This window comes from Hypanus sabinus, chromosome 13 (genome assembly GCF_030144855.1).
Source record: "Hypanus sabinus isolate sHypSab1 chromosome 13, sHypSab1.hap1, whole genome shotgun sequence".
Taxonomy (NCBI): domain Eukaryota; kingdom Metazoa; phylum Chordata; class Chondrichthyes; order Myliobatiformes; family Dasyatidae; genus Hypanus; species Hypanus sabinus.
Genome location: NC_082718.1, coordinates 54,465,245 through 54,478,896, shown reverse-complemented (window position 1 = coordinate 54,478,896; position 13,652 = coordinate 54,465,245). Strand labels below are relative to the sequence as shown.

The 13,652-nt window shown below is 39.3% G+C and overlaps 1 protein-coding gene across 1 annotated transcript in view; it reads right to left on the bottom strand.

Annotated features, from left to right (window-relative positions):
• Positions 1-6,146: 6,146 nt before the first annotated feature.
• The window catches only part of slco1c1 (solute carrier organic anion transporter family, member 1C1), a 62,215-nt gene continuing 54,709 nt past the window's right edge, over positions 6,147-13,652 (bottom strand). Inside the window, exons 13-15 of the mRNA XM_059986785.1 lie at positions 12,556-12,620; positions 10,258-10,375; positions 6,147-6,363 (exon numbers count right to left, since the gene is read on the bottom strand). Coding sequence (XP_059842768.1) covers positions 6,147-6,363; positions 10,258-10,375; positions 12,556-12,620 — 400 coding nt within the window. The remainder of the gene's footprint in view (positions 6,364-10,257; positions 10,376-12,555; positions 12,621-13,652) is intronic.

Below are 13,652 nucleotides of genomic sequence, written 5' to 3'. Positions count from 1 at the left end.
CCACTCTTTAAGAAGGGAGGAAGGCAAAAGGAAGGAAATTATAGGCCAGTTAGCCTAACCTCAGCGGTTGGGAAAGGGTTAGATTCTATCATTAAGGATGAGCTTTTGGGGTACGGGGAAAGTAATGATAAAATAAGTCAAAATCAACATGGTTTCTATAAAGGGAAATCTTGCCTGAAAAACCTGTTAGAGTTCTTCAAGGAAGTAACAAGCAGGATGGACAAAGGAAAGGCAGTGGACGTTATCTACTTGGATTTTCAGAAGGCTTTCGATAAGGTGCCACACATGAGGCTGCTTAATAAGATAAAATCCTATGGTGTTACAAGAAAGATACTGGCATGGATAGCTCAATGGATTGGAGCAAGGCCTTTACAAGGTCCTCATGGTCAAGAAAATTCAGTCAAGATGAAATGGTACATTGGATTTGACATTGACTTTGTGGGAGAAGCTAGAGAATGCTTGCAAGTATCAGTGCAGGGTCTGTTGCTGTTTGTAATCTGTATCATTGATCTGGATGATAATGTGGTAAACTGGATCAGCAAATTTGCAGATGATGCCAAAACTATTGGTGGGGGGGGGGGGGGGGTGTGGCCTAGTGGACAGTACAGAAGCCTATCAAAGCTTGCAGCAGACCAGCTGAAAGAATGGGCTAAAAAATGACGATGGAATTAAAAGCAGACAAGTGTGATGTATTGCACACTGGGAGGACAAACCAGAGTAGGACTTGCACAGTGGATGGTAGGGTACTGAGGAGTTTGGTAAAACAGAGGGATCTGACCATAGAGATCCATCATTCCTTGAAAGTGGTACTACAGGAAGATAGTGTCTTAAAGAGAGATTTTGGCACATTGTCCTTCAAAAAATAATGAGTACAGGAGTTGGGATGTCATGTTGAAAATGTTTGAAACACTGGTGAGGCCTAGTTTAGCGATTTCATGCACTTCTGGTCACCTACCTACAGGAATGTTATCAATAAGATCCGAGTGCAGAGAAAATTTACAAGAGTGTTGCCAGAACTGGAGGATATCAGTTAAGGGAAAAAGCTGATACGTTTTGACATTATTCTCTGTAGTGTCGGGGGGGATTTAAAAGAGCTATATAAAATTACAAGTGATATAGGTAAGGTTTACAAACAAGCTGAATGAACTCAGCAGGTCGGGCAGCATCCATTGAAATGAGCAGTCAACGTTTTGGGCCGAGATCCTTCATCAGGACTCGGCTCGAAACATTGACTGCTCATTTCAACGGATACTGCCCGACCTGCTGAGTTCATCCAGCTTGTTTGTACATCTTGATTTGACCACAGCATCTGCAGTATACTTTGTGTTTATATAGATAAGGTTAACTGCAAGCAGGCATTCCCACTAAGTTTAGGCAAGACTTCAACTAGAGGTTACAATTAATGATGAAAGGTGAAATGTTTAAAGGGGAACATGAAGGGGAGTCTCCTCACTTAGAGGGTGGTGAGAATATGAAAGGAGCTACCAGTGGAAGTGATACGTATTGGTTCAATCCTAGACAGTTCCGATTCCAGTTGCACATTCCAAGGAATGACTCCATTTCCAAAGGTTGTGCTGAACTAATACAAGTTATTAATGGGATATTTGCAAAAGAAACCAGTTTCACTAGTGGGGAAACCAAAACAAAGTGTTAAAGTCTCAGATTCAGGATCAAACTCAAGAAGTGAATTTTTGATAAAGGCACTGGAACACAGGAAAAACCATAGCTCTGCAGGCAGTGAGCATTCGTCATCACATCTGAAATCAGGTTGCCCAGCAATTACATGTCAAGTGTCACGGTACAGAATGAGTTCATGCAATTCAACAGTTGGTAAGTCAAGCTCACCCTCTCAACTTTCTCTACAGATCTATGGAAAACAGGTCACGTAACGATACAGTGCTGGCCGGAACCAAATGGTGAAATAGAGCCGATCAGTGAACCTGCCAACCCCGAGGATTCCTCTTGAAGTGTTCAAAGTGACTTCTGCTTGATACGTGCAGTCAAGAACCATCTTTGGGGATTGTGAGACTGTTTGGTCAATCAAGCTAACTGAAATAATATAAGGGTACCTTGCCCTACACCTGCTCTATCCCAAATAACATTCAGATCACAATCAAAATCCTTGTCAATGTCATTCTAGCTGCGGTGATCGCTGCCATCTTCAGCGTGCCTTTCCTTTGTGTAGTGCTACCATTGTTCCATGTCAACTCGCTGCTGTTCTCAACATCCGATAGGCATTTCCAGTTTGTTTTTTTAAATTTTAATTTAGTCCCGTTAATGATGGATAAACATGTATGGTGCGATCTCAGAGTCTGAAGGTGGTGAACCCTTAAATTCTAATGCTTCTAAGAAACAGAAGCTACAGAAAGTGTTTCAATACAGTGTTACATACCTGGAGTATGGTTTTATTCCATTCCCGTCAGATCAGCGACACCCCATGTGTCTTATTTGTAATACTGTACTGCCTAATGAAGCCAAGAAACCATCTAGATTGCAGGAACATTTCCATAAAAGACACACTGAAAAGGATACTTATGGTATTACTCTGGTCCAGGAGATGAAAGAAGCATTTGAAAAGCATTGCACACTTGAGCAAGCTACAAATGACCTTGATGGTGGTCATTATAACATTATAGTGCTTCTCAAAATGATAGAAAAGTATGGAACATCTCGTACAGTTGGTGAAAGATTAATAATGCCTGCTGTATCAGAAGTGCTCACCGCTGTTCTCAAAATGGAACCCAGTATTTTAAAATCAATTCCTCTGAATGATAACTCTGCTCAATAGCTTGTCACATTGATGAAATGAGTGAAGACATTGTGTGCCACCTATGCACAGAGCTACAAAAACAGAATTTGGGTTACAACTGGATGAGTCAACTGTATGAGACAATAAGGTATTGCTGATGGGATATGTATGGTTTATTAAAAACGGAAAAGTTTATGAAGAGGGTCTCTTTTATAAAAAGTTAAAAACCGAATATCAATCTACAATGAGCCCAAAATGTATATTGAGGATAAAATTATTCCAATTCCAAGAAACATGATTTCTTGTCCAACAGATGGAACAGCATATATGAAGGTTGCCATGCTGGTTTAGTGGCATTTATGATAAAAATAAATTCCAAGTCTGTCTGCAATCATTTGTGTAATTCATCATCAACATCTCACAGTCAAAAACATCAGCCAGTGAATTTTTTCAAATATGACTCTTGTAACATCAACAAATTTAAAGCTCATCCATTAAATAGTAGAATATTTCACCAGATAAAGATGAAGAATTTGGATGCTTGTTTCTTCACACTCAAGTGCATTGGCTGTCAAAAGGCTGCTGCTTAAAACATTTCTTTGATCTTTCTGACACCATGGTTGGATTTTTGCTGAAAGTCGACAAGAGTTTGGGAAACAAGATTGAACTTCTATGTAGAGATGTGGTATACCTAGCCAATCTGCATGACAAAATGAACATTCTAAATATGAAACTGCGGGGTGAGAATTTTAATTTAATCCAGACAAAAAGTGCAGTGTTCACTTTTATCTGAAAATTGGAAATATATGTGAAATATTGGGAGAATATTCTCACAGTTTCCCTGCATGGAAATTATGGCACTCTCTTTCACAGGCAGTGATTTGCAAGAGTATTGCTTACACCTGCAGTCAATGAAGGAGTTATTTTCAGAATAGATTCAAAGATTTGAATGATCCGGAAATTCTGAACTGGATAATTAACCCATTTCTTTGCAAGGTGGAAGAACAGGAAGAGAATTTGCAAGCAGAAATTATAGAAATTAAGAATGTTGAAAAGAGGTTTCAGTGCAGGGAACCACATACACAGAAAAAACAGAAACTGTTTGGACTTTATTACACGTGGGAACTTAAGGCTTTTGCTTCAGGCTTGAACAAGATATTCCAACTCTTACTAAAAACCATCAATCTCAAGGACCATATTGATATCAAAGCTGCTGCACAGTGCATACTGTGCAAGCTAGGTTTAAGGACAAAAAAACAATTTAAAGCAGAATCGTTTTTCTCATTAGCATATGGTAGACATGTTTTTATACTATGGGGGTGCCAGAACAAATTAAAACTACCTATATAACTACAGTACTATAAAACTATTAGTTCCTTACAGTTATCAGTGGAAGAATTCAATGTACACTGTTATTATTTTGACTGTAAACAAACAAAATCAGTGCAGGCAGCTACTGCAGATAATGGACTACCTCATATAATTCTTTTGATGATTGCATTCTCCAAATCTTCATTTTCATCATATATTCAAGATGGTTGTCAATACCTTCAAATTTGTCATAGTTCCTAACTTGAACTAGTGAATTCATTTAATTTTCATTCCCAGCTGCTTCTGGAATCTCCAAGCTTGAATGCACGAAACCACGGTGAGCAAAGGTTGTCTTGATGCTTACTTCTCACCAACTACCAGTGAGAAAAGTCTCTGCTTTTAAAGCACAAATACTTGCAACTGATGCTATTTAAAAACTGTTGGCTCTAAGCACGGTGTAGTGTTTAATGGCCACACAAGTGCACTCAACTGATACTAGTTAGAAGCTGCTTGGCAACAGTCTCTAGCCCTAATTAAGCGGTATAATATTCCAAATAAACAAAAGGAATCCTGGCTATTTTTGCAATTAGTTTAGTTTTTTTTTAAAAGAGTTGTTCCAAATAAGCAGCTGCTCCAATTAATCAATGGTCCTATTAACTGGAATCCACTGTAATACTCAGAACATGAGTTGCAGAGTCTATAAAAGTGAGTCTGTAGGTTGTAGAATCAGCTTAGGGTGGTGATGAGTGAAGTTATCCACAGTTGTTGGGAGTCTGATAATTATGGGGTAATTATCTGAACCTGGTGGCATGGAACCCAATGCTCCTGTGCCTCCCTATGGGATTCACTACCTATATACTCACTGGAGGGAATTTACAATAATCCACAAATCAGCCTTTTGGATTTGGGAGGAAACCAGATAACCTGGGGAATGTCCATGCAGCCACAGGGTGAATGAGCAAACTTCCAGTCAGCACCAGAGGTCAGATTCAAATCCCATCTCTTGAGCTGCAAGATTTTAACCACTGCTCCATTCTGTCATTACTGTGTTTCTAAACTACAAGGATTGAAGATTTTGTACTGAAAATAAGTACTGATAAAGAAGCATCACTTTAAAGATCTTTATTTATTTGAATTAAGAACAATGCAAAGACAAATACTTAAAACAACAGTTTGAAAACAATGCTATCATCTTCTCCTGCTATCTGGAAAAAGGCAGAATGTATCACAAGCCTGGCAATAAATGTTGTTGAGGATAGAATTAGATGTAGAGAAGTCAAAGATTAAAAGCACCGCAGCAATCCAGTAAACTGGATTTTGTGCACAATAAACTGCCATTATTGAATTGATGAAAAACAGATGAACAGGCACTCAAGGAGTGAGCAACACAACCTCATATCGAAGGCTTACGGTGGTAAGGGAAGACATTAAATATTCTTATTTTTGATCTACCCAGCAGCCTGTGCCCAACAACTGAAACATTAGAACAAAATAAGAGTGTTTTCAACACGTGTACAGAAACAGGGTGTGCCAAAATAAGAACAAAACTGCTGAAACTTCTCAGGCAGTATCTGAGCAAAGAATAATTGAGCTAAGGTTTCAGGGAATATCCTTCAGCTGAATGTTGCCACAAAACAGGCTTGTTGTGAATCCTTGTCCTATTTTCTACCAAGTGCATTGCAGTACAAGGGGCGGCAAGAGTCACTTTAATGTGGCTGAAAAGGGGCAGACCCCATTTTCAATCAATGCTCAGGCTAAAAGAATATATAAAATTCACTTAAGAGTTATTGTTCCATAGATACAATAAATCTTCTTTGAAAATAAAACTCATCCAAGTATCCTGCTTGATATTTTTTTTTAATTTTTTTTGAATTTTCAAATGATTACAGAAAGAAAAAATATATTGACAACTTTTTGACTCCCTCATATTTAAAGCTGAGTTAAAGTATTATTTCATATAATTCTTCAATTCTTAAAACATAATATACTTCAATTCTATAATCAGCAAAAATAAAAACATTTTGCTTCTAAAATGTTTAACTTGAAAACTTATCATTTCGTTTTGCACTAAGGAATGAAGTTCATTTTAGAAATGCGACTCCTTTTCTGTGTCACTGATATCTACTTTCGCCGGAAAATCTCCATTACCAGGCCCACATTCCTTGTCCTGAAAAGGCATGACTTCTGTGTTACATTTAGGTTGGTCCTTGGCTTGAAATCGTTTCTTTACTAGTGTCAGAATGCCAAAGAACACAATTATACCCAATCCACGCAAAACTACCTGTAATCCCAAGTAGATGTTCCTGTATGGAATGAGATGAGAATCAATGCATTAAAAATCTGGCTGTTCCTCTCATTTAGGACAACAGCTAACACACAAAGAAATAACGCTTGCTGCTTCTGTCTATGATCTAGCCTCAATAACTAGTTTCAGCTAGTGTCCTAGAATCAGAGATACAGGATCTTTAACCCATCAAGTCTGTACTAGTCATCAGCCAACCATTTTACTCTAATCCTACATCTGTCCCATATTTAACTTTCCTCAGATTCTCATCAAATCCACCAGTTTTCATGACTAAACAGGAGCAATTTAGTGGCATGTAGGACAGAGGATTTCCACTTCATACAAAACCAATATCAAACCTGGGACAAGGAGTGCTTAAGCATTACTGCAGTAGCCATTACAGCACTTGCACACAAGTGGTTACTTTTGTGCTAAAATACCCTTGCCATACAAAGCATTCATACAAAAGACAATCTGAATGAATCATAGACAGAAATTCAGCTGGGACAGGAGGAGCACAGACTGGAAGCCATAGTATAAGATCATTGGTATTAAACTCCCAAGTGTATCAGGTTGCAAGATCTACAGAAAAGGTATGGGGAAAGATAGAGTGCACTGCATGTGGCAAGTTTTGGATTTGGTTTATTATTAGCACATGTACAGAGGTACAGTGAAAAGCTTATCTTGTATACTGTTCATTACAGTGCATTGAGGTAGTACAAGATAAAACAATAACAGAGAGTGTAACAGATACAGAGAAAGTGCAGGTAGGCAATAAAGTGCACATTCATAATGAGGTAGATTGTGAAATCAGGAGTCCATTATTATTGTACTAGGGAACTCCTAAGATGATGGAGTAGAAGCTGTCCTTGAGCCTAGTGCTTTCAGGCTTTTATATCTTCTGCCCAACGTGAGAAGGCAGAAGAGAGAACATCCTGGTGAGTGAAGTGTTGGATTATGCTGAGGCAGTGAGGAGTATAGACAGAGTCCATGGAGTGGAGCCTGGTTTTTGCGATGTGCTGATCTGAGTTGACAAGATTCTATAGTTTCTTGCCATCTTGGGCAGAGCAGTTGCCATATCAAGCAATGATGTGTACAGATAGAATGTTTTAAATGGTCATCATCATGTGCCGTGTCGTATGACGTGGGCAATCATGGTCTATGACCTTCTACAGAAGAGGTTTGCCACTTCTAGGAGTAAACAGGTAATGGATATATCTATTAAATTAATTCCAAGTCTATAGTGGGAGTTATGTAAAAGGATACTAGATAACAAGCATAAAGGGGCAAAATATATACAAGTGAAAATTAAAATGTAAAGATAGGGTGACTTTAATAGGGTTTTTAACCTGCTATTCAGATTAGGATAAACAGACTGACCTGTACAATACTGCAAATGCATTACTTGTGAACACTTTTCTGCACCAAAATAATAAACTCCATTAGGTTCTGTGTCTAGCCCAACAGAGAAGGAACATTACTTGCTGGGCTGTGTTCAGGTTCAATTAGAACAAAAAAAAATGAAATAACCAAAGCTCTAAATTTGGGGCGGGCTGATTCTAACTAATGAGACAGACTAGATAAATCTATTGATAGTCACAGTCCAGTTTGTTTCAAATGCACAAGTACGTACTGTATATGTACAGATGCAAAGAAAAACTGGCAGCAGCATCACTGCCACAAAGCATCAGATAAGCCGCATTCATAAGAAAAAATATTAAACAAAGTATATGCAATATTTACAAGAAAGAGCACATTGAAACAAAGCCCATTTTAGTGTAAGTGTTCATACTGTTGCTAATCTGTAGTTAATAGAGTTTGGCCGGTTGGTTCAAGAACTGAACAGTTGAAGGAAAATAGAATTTTTTGAGTTCATCACATCAAATCAATAGAAAAATTTCAAAACTTGTCAACAATTTACTAAAAGTTAAAAACCAAAATTGTGAGGGTGATAATGTGTTCATCCCCTTTGTAATTACAACACTAACTTTCATCAGGTGCAATACTGTATATTACCTTACCAACTCATCCAATTTTTTGCTGTGGAACATTGGAGGATCACCTGAACAAATACTCCCTTTCTCTATAAGGTCCAACAGTCTGGTAGAATTTCAACAGACCAAACCACAATGAAGACAAAAGAGCATTCAAGCCAAGTCAGGGAAATAATAATAGAGAAGAATAAATTTGGGAGAGGGTACAAGACTATCCTTAGGCACTGAACATACCTCAGAGCTCAGTGCAGACCATTGTGAAAAAGTGGGGAAAAATATGAAACCACAGGCACACTGCCTAGATTAGACCACCCCCCTTAAATTTGTTGCTGGAGAGGACTGGCATCTGCAAGAGGGGTTACTGTGACACCAACAGTCACTCTGAATGAGCTGTAGAAGTCAACGGCTGCAATTGGAGATGAAGTTCATGGCTCCACAATCTCCAAGGCCTTTTATAAAAAGTGTATTTATGGAAGAGTGGCAAGGAAGAAGCCCAGGCGTTAAAAAAAACATATCCTTGCCCATAAAGATTTGCAAAGCATCACAAAAGATACTGTTAAGATGGGAAAGAATGCCTTGTGGTCAGATGAGATTAAGGTGGAGCTTTTTGGCCTCAACAATTAAGCGATACATGTAGTGTGAATCTAATGCTGTGCATCAGCCAGATTACTCCATCCTTACTGTAAAGCAGGGTGGAGGTAGGTAGCATCATGAAATTGAGATGCTTTTCAGCAGCAGAGACTGGAAATCTGGTCAGGATTGATGGGAAGATGAATGCTGCTAAATACAGAGATCCTGGATAAATACCAGCTCGTCTCTGTCAGTAAACTTACACTGGGGAGGGAGTCTGTCTTTCAGCAGGACAATGACTCAACACACACTGGCAGGGCAACCATGGAGTGGCTTCAGATGAAGAAAATTGACATTGTTGAGTAGCCCAGTCAGAGTCCCAACCTTAACCCAATTGACAATCTCTGGCAAGACCACAAGACTGCTGTCCACTGCCACTCCTCAACTAATCTGGCAGAGCTTGAGCAATATTGCAAGGAGAAATGGACAAATCTTGCTCTATTACATTGCGCAAAGACTTATCCAAAGAGACTTCTGGCTATAATAGCTACGAGAGTTGGTTCAACTAAGTACTGAGTAAAGTGGAAAGAATATTTTAGAATTCCAAAGGCATGTAGGCCCTTAATGTGATAGAGCAACAAAGGAATCAAAAGGGCATTTGGTAAGCAAGTGACAGATATTGAATTACAAAGATTTGGGAAAATAAGTTGGGGGGTGGATCTAATAGAATTTTTCTTCTAGTAGAAATTTCCAGAAGAAGTTGCAGAGATTAGTGGATGCAGCCCAATACATCACAAGAAAATCCATTCCCTTCACCTATGGTAACTACACAAGGCACCACCTCAAGGAAGAATCATCCAAAGATCAGCACGGTCCAGACCATGCCAACGTCTGACAGTTACCATTAGGCAGGGGATTGAGAAGCAGGAAGTCCTACAACACTCAATTCAAGAACAGCTCCTTCCCTTCAACCAATCAGTTCTCAAACCAAATGGAACAAGCCAAATCACTACAGTGTAGGAACACTGTGACCATTTTTCAATACAATGGACTTTTTCTAACTGTTCTTTCTTATAAGAATTAAATTTACATTTTCTCTTACGAATTATCCCTTTCTGACATTATGTGCCAGTGATGCTACTGCAAGTAAGTTCTTACTGCATCTGTGCATATGATCATAAATTCAACTTTGATTTAGGTACAGATTGGATCTAAAGGGCTCCTTAAATTTTACGATAAATAACCCAGTTAGAGGCCAGTTTATCTTACTGATTGAAATTCCTTTCCCTTGCTATTGATTCTTTTATAAAGACTTGTGTCAACTCAGAGCAGGCAAAAAATAAACTTACCTGAAAGCAGTAGAGTCATAAATTCTGCAGGCCCCTCGCCCCCCGCACTGCTTTGCCCCCCACTTCAGACAAGTTCTGTCCATCAAAGCTCCAAAGTAAACGGGAGCTGGGATTCCAGCTGGAAGAGGGGAGGTAGATGCTCATCAATAGTTAATCTTGCAACCATTTACACAATTATGTTAAATTGCATCAATTTCACAATCACAGATCCACATTATCCCTGCACACATCTTGCTCTGTTGGGTCCACGTTATTTTTAAAAGCATATTTAAATGCATTATGCACAAGATGCCAGAGGCTTGAAATCATTTTTACATGGCTTGTTTGTGTTTACCTAATGGAATATAGTGCGCTTGAACACAAATTGTTTCACACATCATGGGAAATGGGAACATTCAGCCGAGCAACTTTTAGTCAGCACCTCTTTATCCTCCCACTCTAATGATCTTGTAAGAGCATAGCCTCAGATTTAATCATTCCCTTTGCTACTTGTGGGTTACTTTGCTGAGAAACAACGTTAGCTATGCTCTGGGCTACCTGGAGTCTTAATATGTGGATAAAAGGACGGGAATATGGCCTATGAGGAGCAAACACCAACCAAGGCCAACCGATCTTACTTATCTCTTGAAATTCTATGGAGTGGCGGTGGTTATACTGTTGACTCTGTGCAACATTAAACAAAGGAAATTTATACCCTGGAAATGACTTCAAGTTGGCATAGTTTCAAGGTGCGAAGGGGGAAGTTTAAAGTGTATTTTGAAAGCATTTAGAAGAATGAGAGGTGATCTCATGGAAACCTATTGAAAGGATTAGATGGAGTGGACATGCAGAAGATGTTTCCAATAGTGGGGCAGTCTAGGACCTGGAGGGCACAGCCTCAGAATGGTTGGATGTCCCCTGGTAGAGAGATAAGGAGGAATTTCTTTAACCTAGTAACAAAACTGTGGAATTCAATGTTATAGATGGCTGTGAAGGCAAAGTGATTAGGTATATTTAAAGCACAAGTTGTTAGCTTTTTAATTAATAAAGGGCATCAAACGTTATCAGGAGAAAGCAAGAAAACGGAGTTGAGAATGAAAATAAAATGGTCATGATGGAATGCCAGAGCAGATTTGATGGGTTGAATGGCATAACTCTGCTCCTATGTCTGATGGTATATATAGGCCACACACTAACACAGAGTGGTACATGGTTAGAACTTGCTGCAGGTGTGCTAGTGGAAGCAGGGATATGTAGAACAGATATGGACAGGCAGAAGGATGAGCCTAATTTGGCATCATGCCCAGCACAATATTGCAGGCCAAATGGCCTGTTCTTGTGCTATCAGGTGTGATGTATCATAGATAGATCTCTGTTCACCTGCACTCAAATCCTGAGCTGTAGTTTCACTAAGGAGAGAAAAAAAAAGATAACAAAGTTGCCTAGACACTATTGGATGGTGAGGCCTCATATAGGTCAGCCATGATCAAACTGGATGACAGGGCAGGCCTGAGGGTCCTGTTGACTTACTCATGCTCCTGTTTCCTTATATTATGTCACTGTACCTCTGCAGTGGTTTGCACACCATCCCTCAGGTATTCTATCAAACCTTTTTTTGTCATCGTGGAAGTGGAGAGTGGGTCTCTAAATCTGGCGGGAACAAAGGATATTGGAAATGGAGAGGGTGGAGCACCGCAGGGAGGGATGTGGGACAGGTAGCAGAATGTTGGTGGGGTTGGGGGTGGCATGGCTGTAGACATAGCCAGCCTGAAGTACCGGACAAGGTAATTTGATTCCAAACAATTGGTTTATTGTTCATTACAAAATGTCTCTCATGCTTCCCGTTCCCTCCCCCTGCCTTTTCCTTTTCCCAACTAAGTGCCCCCTCTCCATGCTCCCTTCCCACTCTCAGTCCACAGTAGTGACCCATATCAGAACCAAGTTTGCATCACTCACATATGTGGTGAAATTTGGGGTTTTTTTGTGTCAGCTGTACAGTGCAATACACAAAATTACTACAGCAGAAGTCTTTGGCACCCTAGGTATACAGAAATACCCCCAATGACCTAACAACCCCCTCCGCCAGACTTCTGGGATAGAGAGTGCCAGAGATTCATCATTCTGTGAGAAGTTGTTTCTGTGCAGTACAGTTTTAATCTTGTAACTATGTCTCCTTGTTCAAGATTCTCTCATTGAAATTGACATTTAATTTCTAGCTGCATCTTTTGGAGACAGTAAGGAATTTTATGAAGGGAGGAAATTACTGCATTATAGTTCCATTCTTGAAAAATTAATAAGGAGGAAAATAAAGTGACTCACCAAGTGATCTCATAATCAAGGTTTGTACACCTATTGCCAATGATTTTAGCTCTGGTTCAGTGCATCTAGTGTCAAAAGTAAACATTGTTATCAACATTAAAAAATGCACAGAAACAAAACAACTGCACATTACCTTAACTAACCAAACCTCCTCACATTGTGGGCAGAAGTGGAGGCTTGGATACAGGAACATTATCCACACTCAAATAACAAAAATGTTAGACTCTATTCAATTGAGAGGAAATTCGAATGAGAGGAAAAGGCATAATTGACTAGGAAGAAGAATGATAGTAAAATTTATCAGCTGTGCTAAGCAACCTTACAGTCAGCAAGATAGACTTTACTGATAGAAAGTACAACAGTAAAATACAGGAATAGGCTTTTTGACCTACAATGTTGTGCTAAACTAAGTTAATAATGCCTGATTATACTAATCTGCTTTGTCTGCACATACTCCTCATCCCTTCATTCTCTAAACATTCTCCTGCCTATCTAGGAGCAATTTAAATGCCCCTATCATATCTGTTCCACCACCACCCCGGCAGTACATTCCAAGCACCGCACCACTCTGTGCTGTCCCACACATCTCTTTTAAACTTTCAGCTCTCACCTTAAATATAAGCCCTCTAGTACTAAGCATTCCTACCACTGACTCATCTACCTCTCACAATTATCTATACTTCTCTCAGGTCTCCCTTCAGTCTCTGCTGCTCCAGAGGAGACAACGCTAGTTTGTCCAAACTCGCCTTAGAGACCACGTCCTTCAATCCAGGCAGTATCCTGGTAGTTTTCTTCTGAAAGACAGGCAAGATTTTCCAATACATCCTATTCACAAAGTACCTCCAGGGAGACAAGGAGCTATTTTATCAAGCAAACCTTCTGAATTGGAGGCAGCTTACACAGAAGCATGGATCACAAAACTGGCTCTCCACCCTCATAGCAAATGTATGATGTCCTCATCTACACATTTTTCTAAATTTTCCTTAGAATGTTAATTGTGACCAAAGACTGCAAGAGATTAATTTAGAACAGTAAGGATCAGATTACACAAAGGACAGTTTAATCATAAATGTTCATAATTATTGTTATTAACTACA